At 66.2% G+C, this 12,738-nt stretch overlaps 1 protein-coding gene across 1 annotated transcript; it reads left to right on the top strand.

Moving 5' to 3' along the window:
* The first annotated feature begins 5,997 nt into the window (after nucleotides 1–5,997).
* On the top strand, nucleotides 5,998–11,409 carry LOC142024504 (snake venom vascular endothelial growth factor toxin ICPP-like). Its single transcript, XM_075016567.1, has 7 exons — nucleotides 5,998–6,148; nucleotides 7,765–7,795; nucleotides 8,113–8,309; nucleotides 8,822–8,901; nucleotides 9,752–9,781; nucleotides 10,405–10,470; nucleotides 10,848–11,409. The coding sequence occupies exons 1-7, from the start codon at nucleotides 6,086–6,088 to the stop codon at nucleotides 10,882–10,884; spliced, it is 504 nt and encodes a 167-aa protein (XP_074872668.1). The 5' UTR covers nucleotides 5,998–6,085; the 3' UTR covers nucleotides 10,885–11,409.
* The last annotated feature ends 1,329 nt before the right edge of the window (nucleotides 11,410–12,738 follow it).

Raw genomic sequence — 12,738 nt, 5'->3', positions numbered from 1 at the left:
CTTTATGACTGGCTTGGTGCCTTGTAGTGAAGGAACCTCAGCCTTGGCCTGTAAGGAGCCTTGTTTGCCCTGGTTTGGCTCTATCAGCAGTGCCCAGAGAAGCCTCCTGTATTACGGGGTACCCAGGTGCCCCCCACCAAGTCCCAGTGTGAAAAGCCTGCCCTGGGGCCCAGGTGTCTGGATACCCTCTGAGTCCCAGTGTTAAAGGCCTGCCCTATGGGGACCAAGGTGTACCCCTTCCCCCCAGTCCCAGTGCCAGAGGCCTGCCCCAGGGGACCCAGATGTCCGAGTGCCACCCCCAGTCCAATGAGAGAGGCCTGCCCCAGGGGACCCAGGTGTCCGAGTGCCACCCCCAGTCCAATGAGAGAGGCCTGCCCCAGGGGGACCCAGGTGTCCAGGTGCCCTCTCCCATCCTCAGCATGGAAGGCTGCTCCAAGGGCCTGTAGGCTGCTCTGGCTTCATCCCGGGGGTTGTTGACTCAGAAGGGAGCCAGGCTTGAGCCTGTGGTGTTGGCAGTGCCCACAGCCGGCAGGGAGACAGCCCCTGTCTCCCCAGGATGGATGCACTGACGGCCTCTGGGTGCTGTGCTGACAAGTCTGTTCTAGGCTCTGTCCCTGTCGCCTAATAACCCGTCTGATCTCCCTGCTGAGCGAGAGCCGTGTCTGACTGAGGATGGGGGCAGAGCCTGGGGACCGCCCCCCGACTCCATGACACTATCTGTCTATCTGGCTGGCTGGCCCCACACACCCTCTAGCTGTCTGTCCCTCTATCTGATCTTTCTCTCTCTCCTGTCCTGCTGCCCCCTCTGGATCCCTGGCCCAAATCGCTGTCTGCCCTGGGAGCCACCTCCCCTGCAAACACCTGGGCTGAGGCCGGAGCACAAGTGCAGACTGGGGGTCTCCGCTGCCCTTCCCTTCTCCCAGCAGGGTGAGCCTGGAGGGGGGTCCAGCAGGGAAATGCCCCTCCCCAGAAGCAGCTTCCCCTCTAGGCAAAGCAGTCAGTGGCCAGGGCAAGGGACGTGGAGGGTCAATTCCAGACCACCCCCCTGCATTCTCTAGCCTCCCACTTGGCCATAGGGGCTCCACTCTGAGCCCAGCTTGGCCATGGGTGGTGGGAGGTGCGGCAGAGCCTGGCACAGCCCGGGTTGGGTAGCTCGGGTCCCCCAGGGCCAGACCAGCTCAGCCCAGGGGGAGGTGCTGCAGAAGGAGGCACAGCTGGGGGTGGGGTGGGTGCATAGTCCATTAGGGCTGGTTCAGCTGCTCAGACTGGTGGGGGGGAGCTGCTGGCCAGGCTCTGGGTACTGGCTCCCAGCAGGGCCCGTGCACTGGGGTACCCATTCCACAGACACAGGGTCAAGGAGGAGGCTGGCCTGGGGCCAGGGCTGCACTGGGCTCCCAGGCGCAGGGGCGGCTGGGGACGTCCAGGAATAACCCGGGCCCTGTTTACGCTGCTGTGGCCCCGACCCTTCGCATTCACGTCAGAGCAGCCATCACCTCCGGCGTTTCTCAGAGCCACGCGCTCCCCAGGGACGAGCCTGGCTCTCCCCAGCTGTTCCCACGCCGGGCCTGCTCCCCGGGAGCCAGCCCACATGGCCAGGGCCCCATCTCTCACTGGGGCACCCCTCACAGGCCTGGGGTGTCCCCAAAGCAGCCTGTCCCCACTTCTTACCTCCACCCTCAACCTCCCCCAGCGTGCAGGTGACTCTCCCCTCAGCTTAGGCGGGGTGTGAGGCTCCCCCTCCTCTCGCTGTGGGGCTTGACCGGGGGCCAGGAGCAGCTGGTGGCTGAGATTGGGGGACTGAGGGGGATCCAACTGGTGGCAGAGGAGAGACTGGGGAAGCCCCAGCTGGGCACGTCCCCCTCTGCTAAGCCAAGTCAGCTCCATGTGTTTCACCCTCTCTGTCAGCCCAGGGACTGCAGGGGCCTGGAATGGGGGGTCAATGACTAACAGATGGAGCTTTGTCCCTTCCCATCTCAGGGACGCCCGCACCAGTGACCTCTCAGCCCTAGGTGGGTCCAGCCACGTCTGCACTGGGCACCAGATGGGCTGGGAAGCTGCGGTCCAGCCTAGGAGCAGACAGTCCCTGGCTCTGCTGCTGACTTGGGCCAGTTCGAGCATTGCCTGGTGCCTCAGTTTTCTCATCTCTGCAATGACACCAACCCGCCTCCTCTCTAACCCTCTGCTGCAGGAGGAAAATCCCCCGGGGGGGGGGGGGGCAGGTTGTTAAGGAATCTGCTCTGTTTACCTCCCCCCTCACCTGGGGTCTGAGACCCCCACACCTTGAGGGGCTGGGCTGTGACCTGGGAGGCAGGGGCTAGCCCCCAAGGCTGAACTGAGAGATTTCAAAGCTGGCTTCCCCATATGGGCCCCGGTGCAGGGGTTCAAGAACGGCGCTGGTTAAACGGGTCACAAGCCCTGCAACCCAGCTGGTGGGGAGGGGCCCCGGCAGGTGGGTGGGTTACAGGGACACTGCTCAGTCAGGGTGCCTGGCTTGTTGGCAATGGCCTAGCTGATGCTCAGGCAGCAACAGGGGGGTGGTGTTCTGCCGGTCCCCACGCCCTTCAGAGGGGTGACTAGGTGTCATAGCCCCACTGCACAGGAGAGGGGATGAATAAAGAGACCAGAATCCACAGTGGAACCCGGGAGTCCTGGCCTCCACCCCCCCCTGCGCTGACCACTAGAGCTCCTTCCCCAAGCCAGAGACAGGACTGGGGAGTCCTGGCAGCCAGTCCCACCCATGTTATGCACCAGGCCATGCTGTTGTCCTGCCCCTAGGCAAATGATGGCCCATTTCTTTATCCACTCCCTGGGCTGTGCAGCTGCCCCAGGCACTAGGAGCAGCCAACTGCCCCGGCCAGGCTGGTGTTGGGCCCAGTGTGATGGAGTTGGGCGTGTGAGGATTTTTAATCCCCTGACTGGGTTGCGTGTGTTTCCTACTGTCCTGTAGTAACCGGTGGTGAGTGCCTCAGTTTCCTTGGGCACAGTGTCAGTGCAGAATTGATGATGGCAGTCTCAGTGTGATGACTTTTCCCATGTACAGGGTGACTTTCCAGGGTCTTTGTAACCTAGGCAGCCAGGTGACACCTTTCTTCCCCTGGGAAGAGGACAAAGGCAGGAGGACGGGCCTGGCTGGTTTGAATGGGAACTGGGTAGATAAGTGGGGCAGTCTCAAATGACTGCCGGGAAAGTGGGGCCAGGGCCCTGGCTCAGGGACCCCCTCTGGGCCCCTTTTCCCCAGATGGACTGTACTGACTGCTTCTGGTTTCTGAGCTGACACGTCTGTGTGATGGCGTGTTCTTCTGGTCTACCTGTGGCATGAGTCACAACTGACTGAGGGTAGGGTGCAGGGCCTGGGGACCCTCCACACTCCATGACATCCCTGTTACACAGGACATGAGTCTATGAGCTAATGATGCCTTAACCGCTATGAATTTACAAAGGCAGCTGCAGCTCAGCCGTGGGAGAGGAGGTCCATGTATGAGCAGCCCCAGTGCCCCACCCCAGAAGTGGCTGCATCTCAGCACCAGGCGCAGGAGTCCTGTGTATGACGTGGTTTGTCTGTTGGGCTGTGGTGCTTTGGGATCCCAGGAGCTGACATGCAGCAGATGGGGACGCTGGGGCTGGCGGAGCCGTCTAACTCCACGGCAGGCACTGACCCAGCGGCTGGGGATGTTTCCTTGCCAAGAAAGTCTCGGCTCTGTATCCGCGTGCCGCGCTGCCGGCCTGCCAAGCCAGCAAGTGTCACAGCAGCTGCATCCAGGAATTGAGCTTGCTGATGCAATCCTGTTCTGAAGGTGGCCACACTGACCCGGTCACCTGCACTCGCCTCACGGCACAGCCCTTCCGCCTGTTTGCTGGCCTCTGTCCTGGGAGCAGCTGGGCAGGATCCGGCCCAGATGCTGCAACTGGGGATGGGTACTGCGTGAGCCAGAGGCTGCAGATCCCAGGCAGGCAAGATGCCCCTCAGCCCTCTGGCGTGTGGCAGCTCCCCACTCCCAGCCCCCACCTCCTTCCCCCATCAGCTCCCCCTCTGCAGCCCCCCACTCCCAGCCCAACCACCCATCTCACACTCCACTGCCCCACTCCTCTACTCCCACCCTGGCAACTTCCCACTCCTGCTGGCTCCGGCAGCCCCCCACTCCCAGCCCCCTACCCCGCCCTGGAGCCCCACTCCCTTCCCCCATCAGCTCCCCCTCTGCAGCCCCCTATTCCCAGCCCCCTACCCTCCCAGCCCTCTTCTCCCCACCCAACCTCGCCAGCCAGACTCTTCCTCCACCTCCATCCCACTCAACCACCTCCTCCTTCCCACCCTCAGCCCCGCCACTCTCCCAGCCACAGCGCGTGCAGGGAGGAGGCCCCTCGCTGCGGTCGCGGAGCGGAAGGAGTGTAGCTAGGTACTGAACTAGCACTCGGCGCTCTGGGTTCGAGCCTTAGCCCCGGATGTGGGGAGGGCACTGAATTCCTAGTGCCCGGGCTAATTTACATGCGCCCCTCCCCCCCTTGATCCGGGTGTGTGTAGACGCGCAGGAGCGAGGCTACAGGACAACCCCTAGACAGGCACCAGCTGGAGCGCTGTTTCTGTTCGCTCGCCCACGTCCGTCCGTGCCGGGCAGAGAGCTCGCGGGGGGCAAGCAAGGGTGGCCCCCTACGGCGGTGTCAGCCGCGGGGCGGTTACCCCTCCCAAAGGCCCCCAGCCAGGTGGGCCTTTAAGAAGGCGCGGGGCAGAGAAGTTCCAAGTACAGGCCCGAGTTTCCTCCAGCCCTTCTTTTCAATTAAATACGGTATCTTCCCGCCAGGTTGTGAACCGGTCCAAGACTTTTGCGGCGGTTTCCTTTTCCATGCAGCGCGCAGAGCGGCTAGAACCGGCTTTGATGGGGTCCGTGAACGGTTTGGGGGCGACTGGGGGGGGTCCGTGAACGGGTTGGGGGTGACTGGGCTGCGCACTAGTGAAAAGGTGGGGAGCCGCTGCCCTAGGCTGAGCCAGCCCCGGGCCAGGCACTGCTGCGCTGGCAGAGCGCTGGCCGAGAGGCAGCCACCTCTGGGGCGGACCACAGCTGCTGTTTGACACCCGCCGGCGAGGTGTGAGCGTGGGAACGGAAGCCCAGGCCTGGCCGGGAGCCGCTCCTGGCAACCGGAGGGAACAATGACGTGCCCCCGGTGGGGTGTGTGCGGAGCGCGGCGCTGCGGAGCCCTGCTGCTCCCCCGGGGTTGGACTCCTCGGCGGGGCAGCCCCGGGGGTCCCCTGGGGCGGAGCAAAGTGCTCAGGGGGAGCTGAGAGCCAGTGACCCAAGCTGGAACCCGGGGGTGGGGTGGATCCCAGCTCCCCCCCGAGTTAAGTAGCTCCCGCTGGGCTGGGCTGCACCCCCCGCCCCCCGCTTCCCTCTGAGCTCCCGGCCGGGTCCCGCCCCGCCAGCTCCCCTGGGGGCGGGGATCCAGTGAACCGTTTCCATCCGGTGGCGGAATAAATTTTATTATGTGCACCGAGGCCTGGGCGAATGTGCACCACCCCTAGACCCGTACCGGCTGTGGGCGCTGTGCTAACCCGCCCTAGCGCTCAGCTTACAGGGAACGCTGGCTTAGGGCAAACCCGGCTCTGCCCCCTCTGACATGGGGGGCTGGGGTGGCGCAGGCGGGGGAGGCGCTAGGGGCAGCCTACACATAGGTCTGGGATAGGGCTGGTGGAGGTTTCTGGGGGTGGGGGCCATTGGGGGTTACAGGGGGGTGGGGGCACAGGGGACGCTGGGGGGTTACGCAGGGATGGGGGCCATTGGGGGTGGGGGCACGGGGCGCTGGGGGGCTATGCGGGGGTGAGGGCCATTGGGGGTTACAGGGGATGGGGGCACAGTGGGCGCTGGGCGGGTTCCCCGGGGGTGGGGGCCATTGGGGGGGTGACCTCCGAAAAACGCCCCCGATGGCTGCCGGCTGGGGGAGGTCCGGACCCTCCCTCTGGCGCGTCCCTGTTCCTGGCTCTGCCCACCGCCGCCCCAGCCCGGAGAGCCGCGGGTCAGCCCCAGTCGCTGGCGGGCTCCGGGCCGGGCGCAGCGCTCTGAGCGCCCCGGGGCAGAGACTCCGGCCGGGCCGCGCCATGGGCCCGGGAAGCCGGTGGCTGCTGGCGGCCGCGCTGCTGGGCTGGGGAGCCCGCTGCCAGGTAAGGGGCCGGCCCCCCGCTACCTTCCCCAGCCCCGGGCCCCTGCCGCCCCCCCGGGTGTCGGCTTGGAGCTGGGACCGGCCCTGCTAGTGGGGGTAGCGCCCAGCCCGGTTCCCTGGGGCTCAGGCCCACCAAAGCCTCCCCGTAGCCTGCTACAGCCCCCCCCGGGCTCCCACCCCCCACGCACACAGCCACCGGTCTCCACACCCTCCCCCCGCCGGTTCCAGTCCCTCCAGGCCCCGGGACACAGCCCCCCTGGGCTCCCAGCCCCCCGGACTCAGCTCTCCCTGCCCCAGCCCCCCCGGACACAACCAGCTCCAGGCCCCCCCCCGTCCTCCGGACCCAGCTCCCCATCTAGTTCCAGCCCCCCAGACGCCTGGTCACAGACCCCCTCAGCTCCTATCCCCCGGTTCCAGGCCCCCCCGCCGGTTCCAGCCCCCCCCCCCATTCCAGGTTTGTGGCGCGTCCCTCCGGCCGGTCCGGCCGTGCGCTTCAGTGAGGGTCCCTAGCTCCAGCGGCGCCCCCGTGTCCCCCTTCCCGGCGCTGGCCCCGTGGCCCGGAACTCCATTGCTGGCAGTGCGGGGCCGCTGGCCCCGGCGGAAGGGGGGGTGACCCCAGAGGCCCGATGCCCCGCGGGGGCTCCCCCGCCCCGTCCGACCCGAAGTCCGGGCGCTGCGGCAGATTCACCCCCCAAAGCGACCCACCGGGATGCTAAGGAGACAGACACCCCCCAGTCTGGGTAATAGCGTCCCCAGCCCCGCCCCCCCGTCCGGGCTCTAGCGCTGTGGGACGAATTGGGTGCCCTGGAGCCCAACTCTCGTGAGACCACAGCAGCCGGTAGGGGCGGGGGGGTGAGCTGGGTGAGACTGAGGGAGGGGTTGGGGAAAGCCCCAGTCCCTGCCCTGCTCCCACCCAGCTAATCCCCCCGCCCCCGCAATTCACCCTCAATTCTGGTTCTAATCTGTAGCTGCCACTCCCCCCCCCCCATCATCAAGCCCTCCGGAGAGCAGACCGGGGCCGCCTGCTCTGGGACTGGAACCCAGCACCCGGAGACTAGAGCAGCCCCCTGCTCTGGCTGACCCTGGGCAGGACCCCATAGCACAACGGGAACAGGCTGCGGGGACAGAGCTGGGAAACCCGAGGCCCCCCTGGCTGGGCACCTGCAGGTTCTCATGGAGCTGGGGCGCCCCCTGGTGGCTGACTGGCATTAGCTGGCCCAGAGTTTCCCCTGACCCAGGGCTTCTCTGCCGGCCGCAGAGCCTGGGGCTGCAGCCAGTGGGAGCAGAAGCCCTGCAAGGCTCCTCCTCGGTCCCTGCCTCACAGACGCCAGGAAACAGAGAGCAAAGAGACCAGCAGCCTTACCTCGGCCCCCTGGGGGGCACCATGGGGGGATGGGGCAGGCCTGTGGCGTGTGGAGGTGACTGGCCCCCTTTCTGGAGGCAGGGGTGGCTGTGGTGAGGGGCGCTAGGGCTGGGGTGCTCTGGTGAGGGGACACTGGTGGCCGGAGGAGGGGCAGGGACTGGGGGGCCTGTGGTGAGGGGGGCGCTGGCGGCTGGGGGGGTCAGAACTGGGGGGTGCTCGGGGCTGGCTTCTAACGTGTCCCTGCTGTGTCGCAGGTGGCACCCCCCTTGGGCCGGAAAGCAGCAGGTAAGTGTCTGTCCCCCGCTGGGCTGTAGCCTGTTGCCCCCCCCCCCCATCTCCGCTCCTCTCTGTGAAAGGGCAGCAAGGCTGGGGGAGCAGAGGGGGGAGGAGGAGGGGCGGGGGCAGGGCAGCCTGGATAGAGGGGAGGTGGGAGCGAGGCGGGGCAGGCTGGATGGGGAGGGGGAGGGGGAGGGGGATGGGGATGGGCAGGGACAGGGACAGGGGCAGGCGCAGGGCAGGTGGGGGTGGAGCAGGGCAGGGTGGTCCGCCTCGGGCCCTGTGGCTCAGCTGGCGATGCCCCCCCCCCCCCGCCCCGTCCGCAGTGGTCCCCTTCGAGGAGGTGTGGAGCCGCAGCTACTGCCGGGCGCTGGAGACGCTGGTGGAGGTGCTGGGCGAGTTCCCCCATGAGACCGAGCACGTGTTCAAGCCCTCCTGCGTCCCGCTGCGGCGCTGCGCCGGCTGCTGCGGCGATGAGGACCTGGAGTGTGTCGCCGTGGAGACCAGGCCCGTGGCCATGCAGGTGGGGCTCGGGGGCGGGGGGATGCCCAGGCTCTGGCTCTGTCCTGGGTGGGGTGGCTGGAGATGCTGGCGCCCAGGGGTGACCAGAGACCCAGGCCGCTCTAGCAGAGCAGCCCGGTGCTTGCAGTGGCAGGCCCCAGCCGCTGGAGGGGAAGGGGCCTGGAGCGCTTGCTGGGTAATTCTGGCATAACCTGCAGACTGCTGGGGCCTTGCAGTGGTGTTACGCACAGTCTGGCTTATGGTGGAGCCCGCGGGCAGACTGGGCCTCCAGGCTGTGCCCTGTGGGGGTGGGGCACGGGGGGGCAGCCCTTCTCCCTGCCAGCTCCCTGTCTCCAGTGCTGGGCACTGGCTTCCCTCCCATCTGGCCAGCAGTTCCCAGACCAGACAGCTCTTTGCCCTGCCCCCCCGCCCCAGTTAACACTGAGCTCGCCCAGCCGACCCAGGGGGACAGCCTGGAGTGAGCAGGGCCAGGCTGGGAGAACCGGGGACCACTGAGCTGCCTGCTCCTGCTAGGTCATCCGCCTCAGCCCCCTCCAGGGGAAGATCCAGCAGGAGGAGATGAGGTTCATGGAGCACAGACGCTGTGCCTGCAGGTGAGGTGGGGTGCGGTCAGTGTGCCAGCATGGGAGGGGTGCATGCAGGCGAGGGGAAGCCTGGCCAGCCTGGGGGGCACAGCTGGTGCGTGCAGGCAAGGGTGGGCTTTGGCCAGCATATGAGGGGGGCACAGCTGGTGTGCGCAAGTGAGGGGGGGGGCCATGGCTTGAGTGCACAGGTGGGGAGCACAGCCAGAGTAGGGGAGGGGTACAGCTGGCACGTGCAGGTTGGGGGGGCAGGACACACAGGTGGGAAGGTGCATCCAGCATCGTGGGTGGGGTGCTGTTGGCATGTGCTGTTGAACAGGGGGTGCAGATGGGGGCATGGCTAGCGTAGTGGGGGTACAGCCAGCGCTTGCAGGTGGGGGAGGATGCACAGGTGGGGGGGCGCTGCCAGTTTGGAGGGGGCACAACCAGCACACACAGGGGGCCAGGGACACACTGGGAGCTGCAGACATGTGGCATGTGGGGGCTGGTGACTGGTGCATGTGGGGGGGGTGCAGCCAATGGGGGCCAAGGCCTGCACCTGGGTCGGGGGAGAGTTTCATCACGTGTGTGTGTGAGGTGGGCTGTGTTGCCAGTGTGAGGGAGAGGGTGGACTGTGTGCTTGGGGCGGCCCCCAGCTCCTCCCCGGCCTCCCGCCAGGTAGGGACTCGCTGTCCGTCCCTGGGTGAGAGGGCCTTATGCCAGGGCATGGCCCTGAGGCCCACTGGAGCTCAGCCAGGGTCCCAGCCCCTCAATCCAGGTGGGGGGCTCCATGCCCTGTGCACCATTCCCCATGGGGTGCCCTGTTGGTCCTAGCTGAGTGCAGCCTCCCCCCCCGCCCTCACCAGCCTCTCTCTGCTTGCAGGCCGCGGAGGAAACGATTGAAAAGTGAGAGGTAGGTACTGGCCTGAAAGCACTGTGGGGGGAGGTCCTGGGGGTGCAGGGGACCCTGGAGTGGGAGCCGGTCACTGGGGTTTGGGGGTTCCATGCGGGGTGGCTGAGGTGGGAGCAGATCACTGGGGGTGCAGGGGGTTCTTTGGGGGGGAGGCTGGGGTGGAACCAGGTGACTGGGGTTGGGGGGGGTCAGGCTGTGGGGGAAGACTGGTGGGGGGGACAGGAGGTTCCCTGGGAAATTGCTGAAATGGGAACAAGACCCCCTGCAGCAGAGGGAGGGGAGAGCCGGGCAGCGGGCTGGGGTGGGGGTGTGGGGAGAACAGGCCAGGAAGTAGCAGAGGGTGGAAGGGATCTCCATGCCCCCCTGCCCAGCCCTGGACCCGCATGGGGGTGGCTCTGGTGCAGGGCTGGGGACATGCCTGGAGCCTCAGGGCTTTTGCTGATGCCAAGTGGCTCTGGGTGCTGCCGGTTTGGGGTGCAGGGTCCCTAGCCCACTCTGGGCCCTGAGTTCCCTGGACTGGGGCCCTAAGCCTGTTGGGGGGCATAGCAGAGCGGCACAGAGGGGGTGGGGAGTGGGCTGGGTGGGCAGCATACAGTGAGTAATTCCCCCCCGACCTCCTCCAGAGACAGCAAGCGAGGGGCCAGGAGGAGACCCCGGGAGCTGGGCCCCGGACCCCTCCCCACCTCACTGTATGTACATGCCAGGGCACGGGGGGCAGAGGGGCTGGTGCCGGGGGGGGGTCAGACACTGCATGTCCCAGTGGTTTGGGGGTGCACCCAGGGAAGCAGGGGGCTGCTGTGGTCTCAGGGTTGGGGCTCCAGCCCCCCCGTGGCATTGCCCATTGCCCTCCCTCCAGCGGCGTTTGCCCCGCGTCAGCTGAGGCGCCCAGCCTCTGCCCCAGGCCGGTGCTCAGCCACTGCCAGCATCCACAGGCAGGTCCCAGTTGGCTCAGGAGTCGGCCGGTGGGGGGATGGCTCCAGGGAGGCCCCGCCCCCGCTGTGCTCCACCCCCCGCCCCCGCCCCCGCCAGTGCTGCAGAATGAGGCCGTCGTGTGTTCTCCCCACAGATGCCAGCCCCCGGCGCAAGGGGAGCCGAGGAGCTGAGCGCAGGCGCTGAGGCTGGAGCCCGGGCGGAGGAACCAGCCTGGCTCCCAGCTGAGGGTGCGTCCCCCGACGCAGATTGGACCTGGCGTGGCAGCCAAGGGCCCACATGCAGTGCCCAGACCAGGGGCTGGTGACACCCACAAGAGAGGGGCCGGGGTGATGCCTTAGGGCCTGTTCCCAGGGGGGCCAGATGCTTCCCGGCCGATCTGGGGGTGGCCAGGGGGTGATGCCGGCTGGACAGGAAATTGAAGGAGCTGCACTGCTGGCAAGGGGAACTTCAGCCCCAGCAGTCCAGGGCTGGGGGAATTGTGGGCGGATGGGTGGTTTGGTCCAGCGATGGCCACCCAGAAGCCAACCCCCCAGCCTGCCGCTTCCCCTGGACAGGAGCCCCTGGATGGAGCAGGATCCGGTGAACTGCACCAGGGCCATCGCCCACCCTGGCCTCCTGCTGCCGCCAGCTCGCGTGTAACCTGGCCACGGCCACGGAACCTGCAATAAACCGTCCTGCCCTGCCACGAGTGTCTCCACCCCGCGCCACCCCCCCCACCCGCATGGTACCCAGAGACACTCCCCCCTACCCCCCGCAGCGAACCATGGGGCAGGCTGGACACACACAGCAAACGCATACCAGCTGGCTGCATGCCACCTGGGCTGCCAACGGACAAGGCAGGGTGTGGCCCAGGCAGTGCAGCCCTGGGGTACAGCCTGACCCTGTCAGCCCCTGGCCCCAGCGCAGGCCAGGCTGGGGTGTGATGCCGCCCTGCAGGGCTGGGCTGGGCAGGGCAAGTGACTTGGACCACTCCATTGTTCTCACCTCCCCCCCATCACCTGGGCCACTCCATTGTTCTCACCTCCCCCCCATCACCTGTGGGGTGTTGCTGCAGCTGCTTCGGGCCCAGGGCTGCGCGTCCAGTCTCTGGGAAAGCCCCTTCCGCCCCACCGGGCGAGCTGGCATCCCACGGCCTCACCCGAGACTCAGGGAGTGGCTGAGAGACGTGGCCCCCGCCCCTCGTAATCCACCCCCCTCAGCCCTACTCCTATTCTTTGCATGTTAGCCAAGGGTCTGGGCTGCCCTGGGGGCATCTTTAGGATGGGCAGGTGGGATAGTCCATCTTGGGGAGCTCAGTGCCTGCCTTCCCCTAGGGCAGCTGGGGGAGCAGCAGGGGTGACGCGCACCTCCAATTGCCATCGCATGAACAGCCAGACTGGGTCAGACCACGGGTCCATCTAGCCCAGAATCCTGTTTGCCCACAGTGGCCAATGCCAGGTGCCCCAGAGGGAGAGAACAGACCCAGTAACCATCAAGTGATCCATCCCCCATCGCCCATTCCCAGCTTCTGACAAACAGAGGCTACAGGGACATCCTTCCCACCTATCCTTGCTCCCAGCCATCAATGGACCTGTCCCCTGTGAACATATCTAGCTCTTTCATGGGGAAGTTTTGTGCCCGTGGTGAATTTGTCCTTCTAAGTAGTGAGTTTTGAGAACCAGCTTGGATTTTTCCCTCCCGCTGCAGCTCTGTGCCCTCAGAGCATCCAGGCCATTCAAGCCACAGTGGCAATCAAAAAAATATCTACCAGCCTGCCAAATACTCCCCCCATGCATCCCAGAGCAGCAAGTGCCCCACGACCAACACTCACAAGAGAACAGTAAGACACAGCGGCTCCAGAGGAAGATAGACAACTTCAAAAGGAACTCGAAGGACCGCACCTCCCCTGGGAACTCTGCCACACTGTTCCCACAGCAGAAAACCCGGGTCCTACCGAGCTAGCGGGAGTTGGCAGGGAAATCCTGACGTTGGAAATTTGGTTTTGGGCTTAAAAAAACAAAAGTAAAACTGAAAAGCCCTGGAAA

This window comes from Carettochelys insculpta, chromosome 22, assembly GCF_033958435.1.
Source record: "Carettochelys insculpta isolate YL-2023 chromosome 22, ASM3395843v1, whole genome shotgun sequence".
Lineage (NCBI taxonomy): Eukaryota > Metazoa > Chordata > Testudines > Carettochelyidae > Carettochelys > Carettochelys insculpta.
This window is presented reverse-complemented; position numbering and strand designations above follow the sequence as displayed.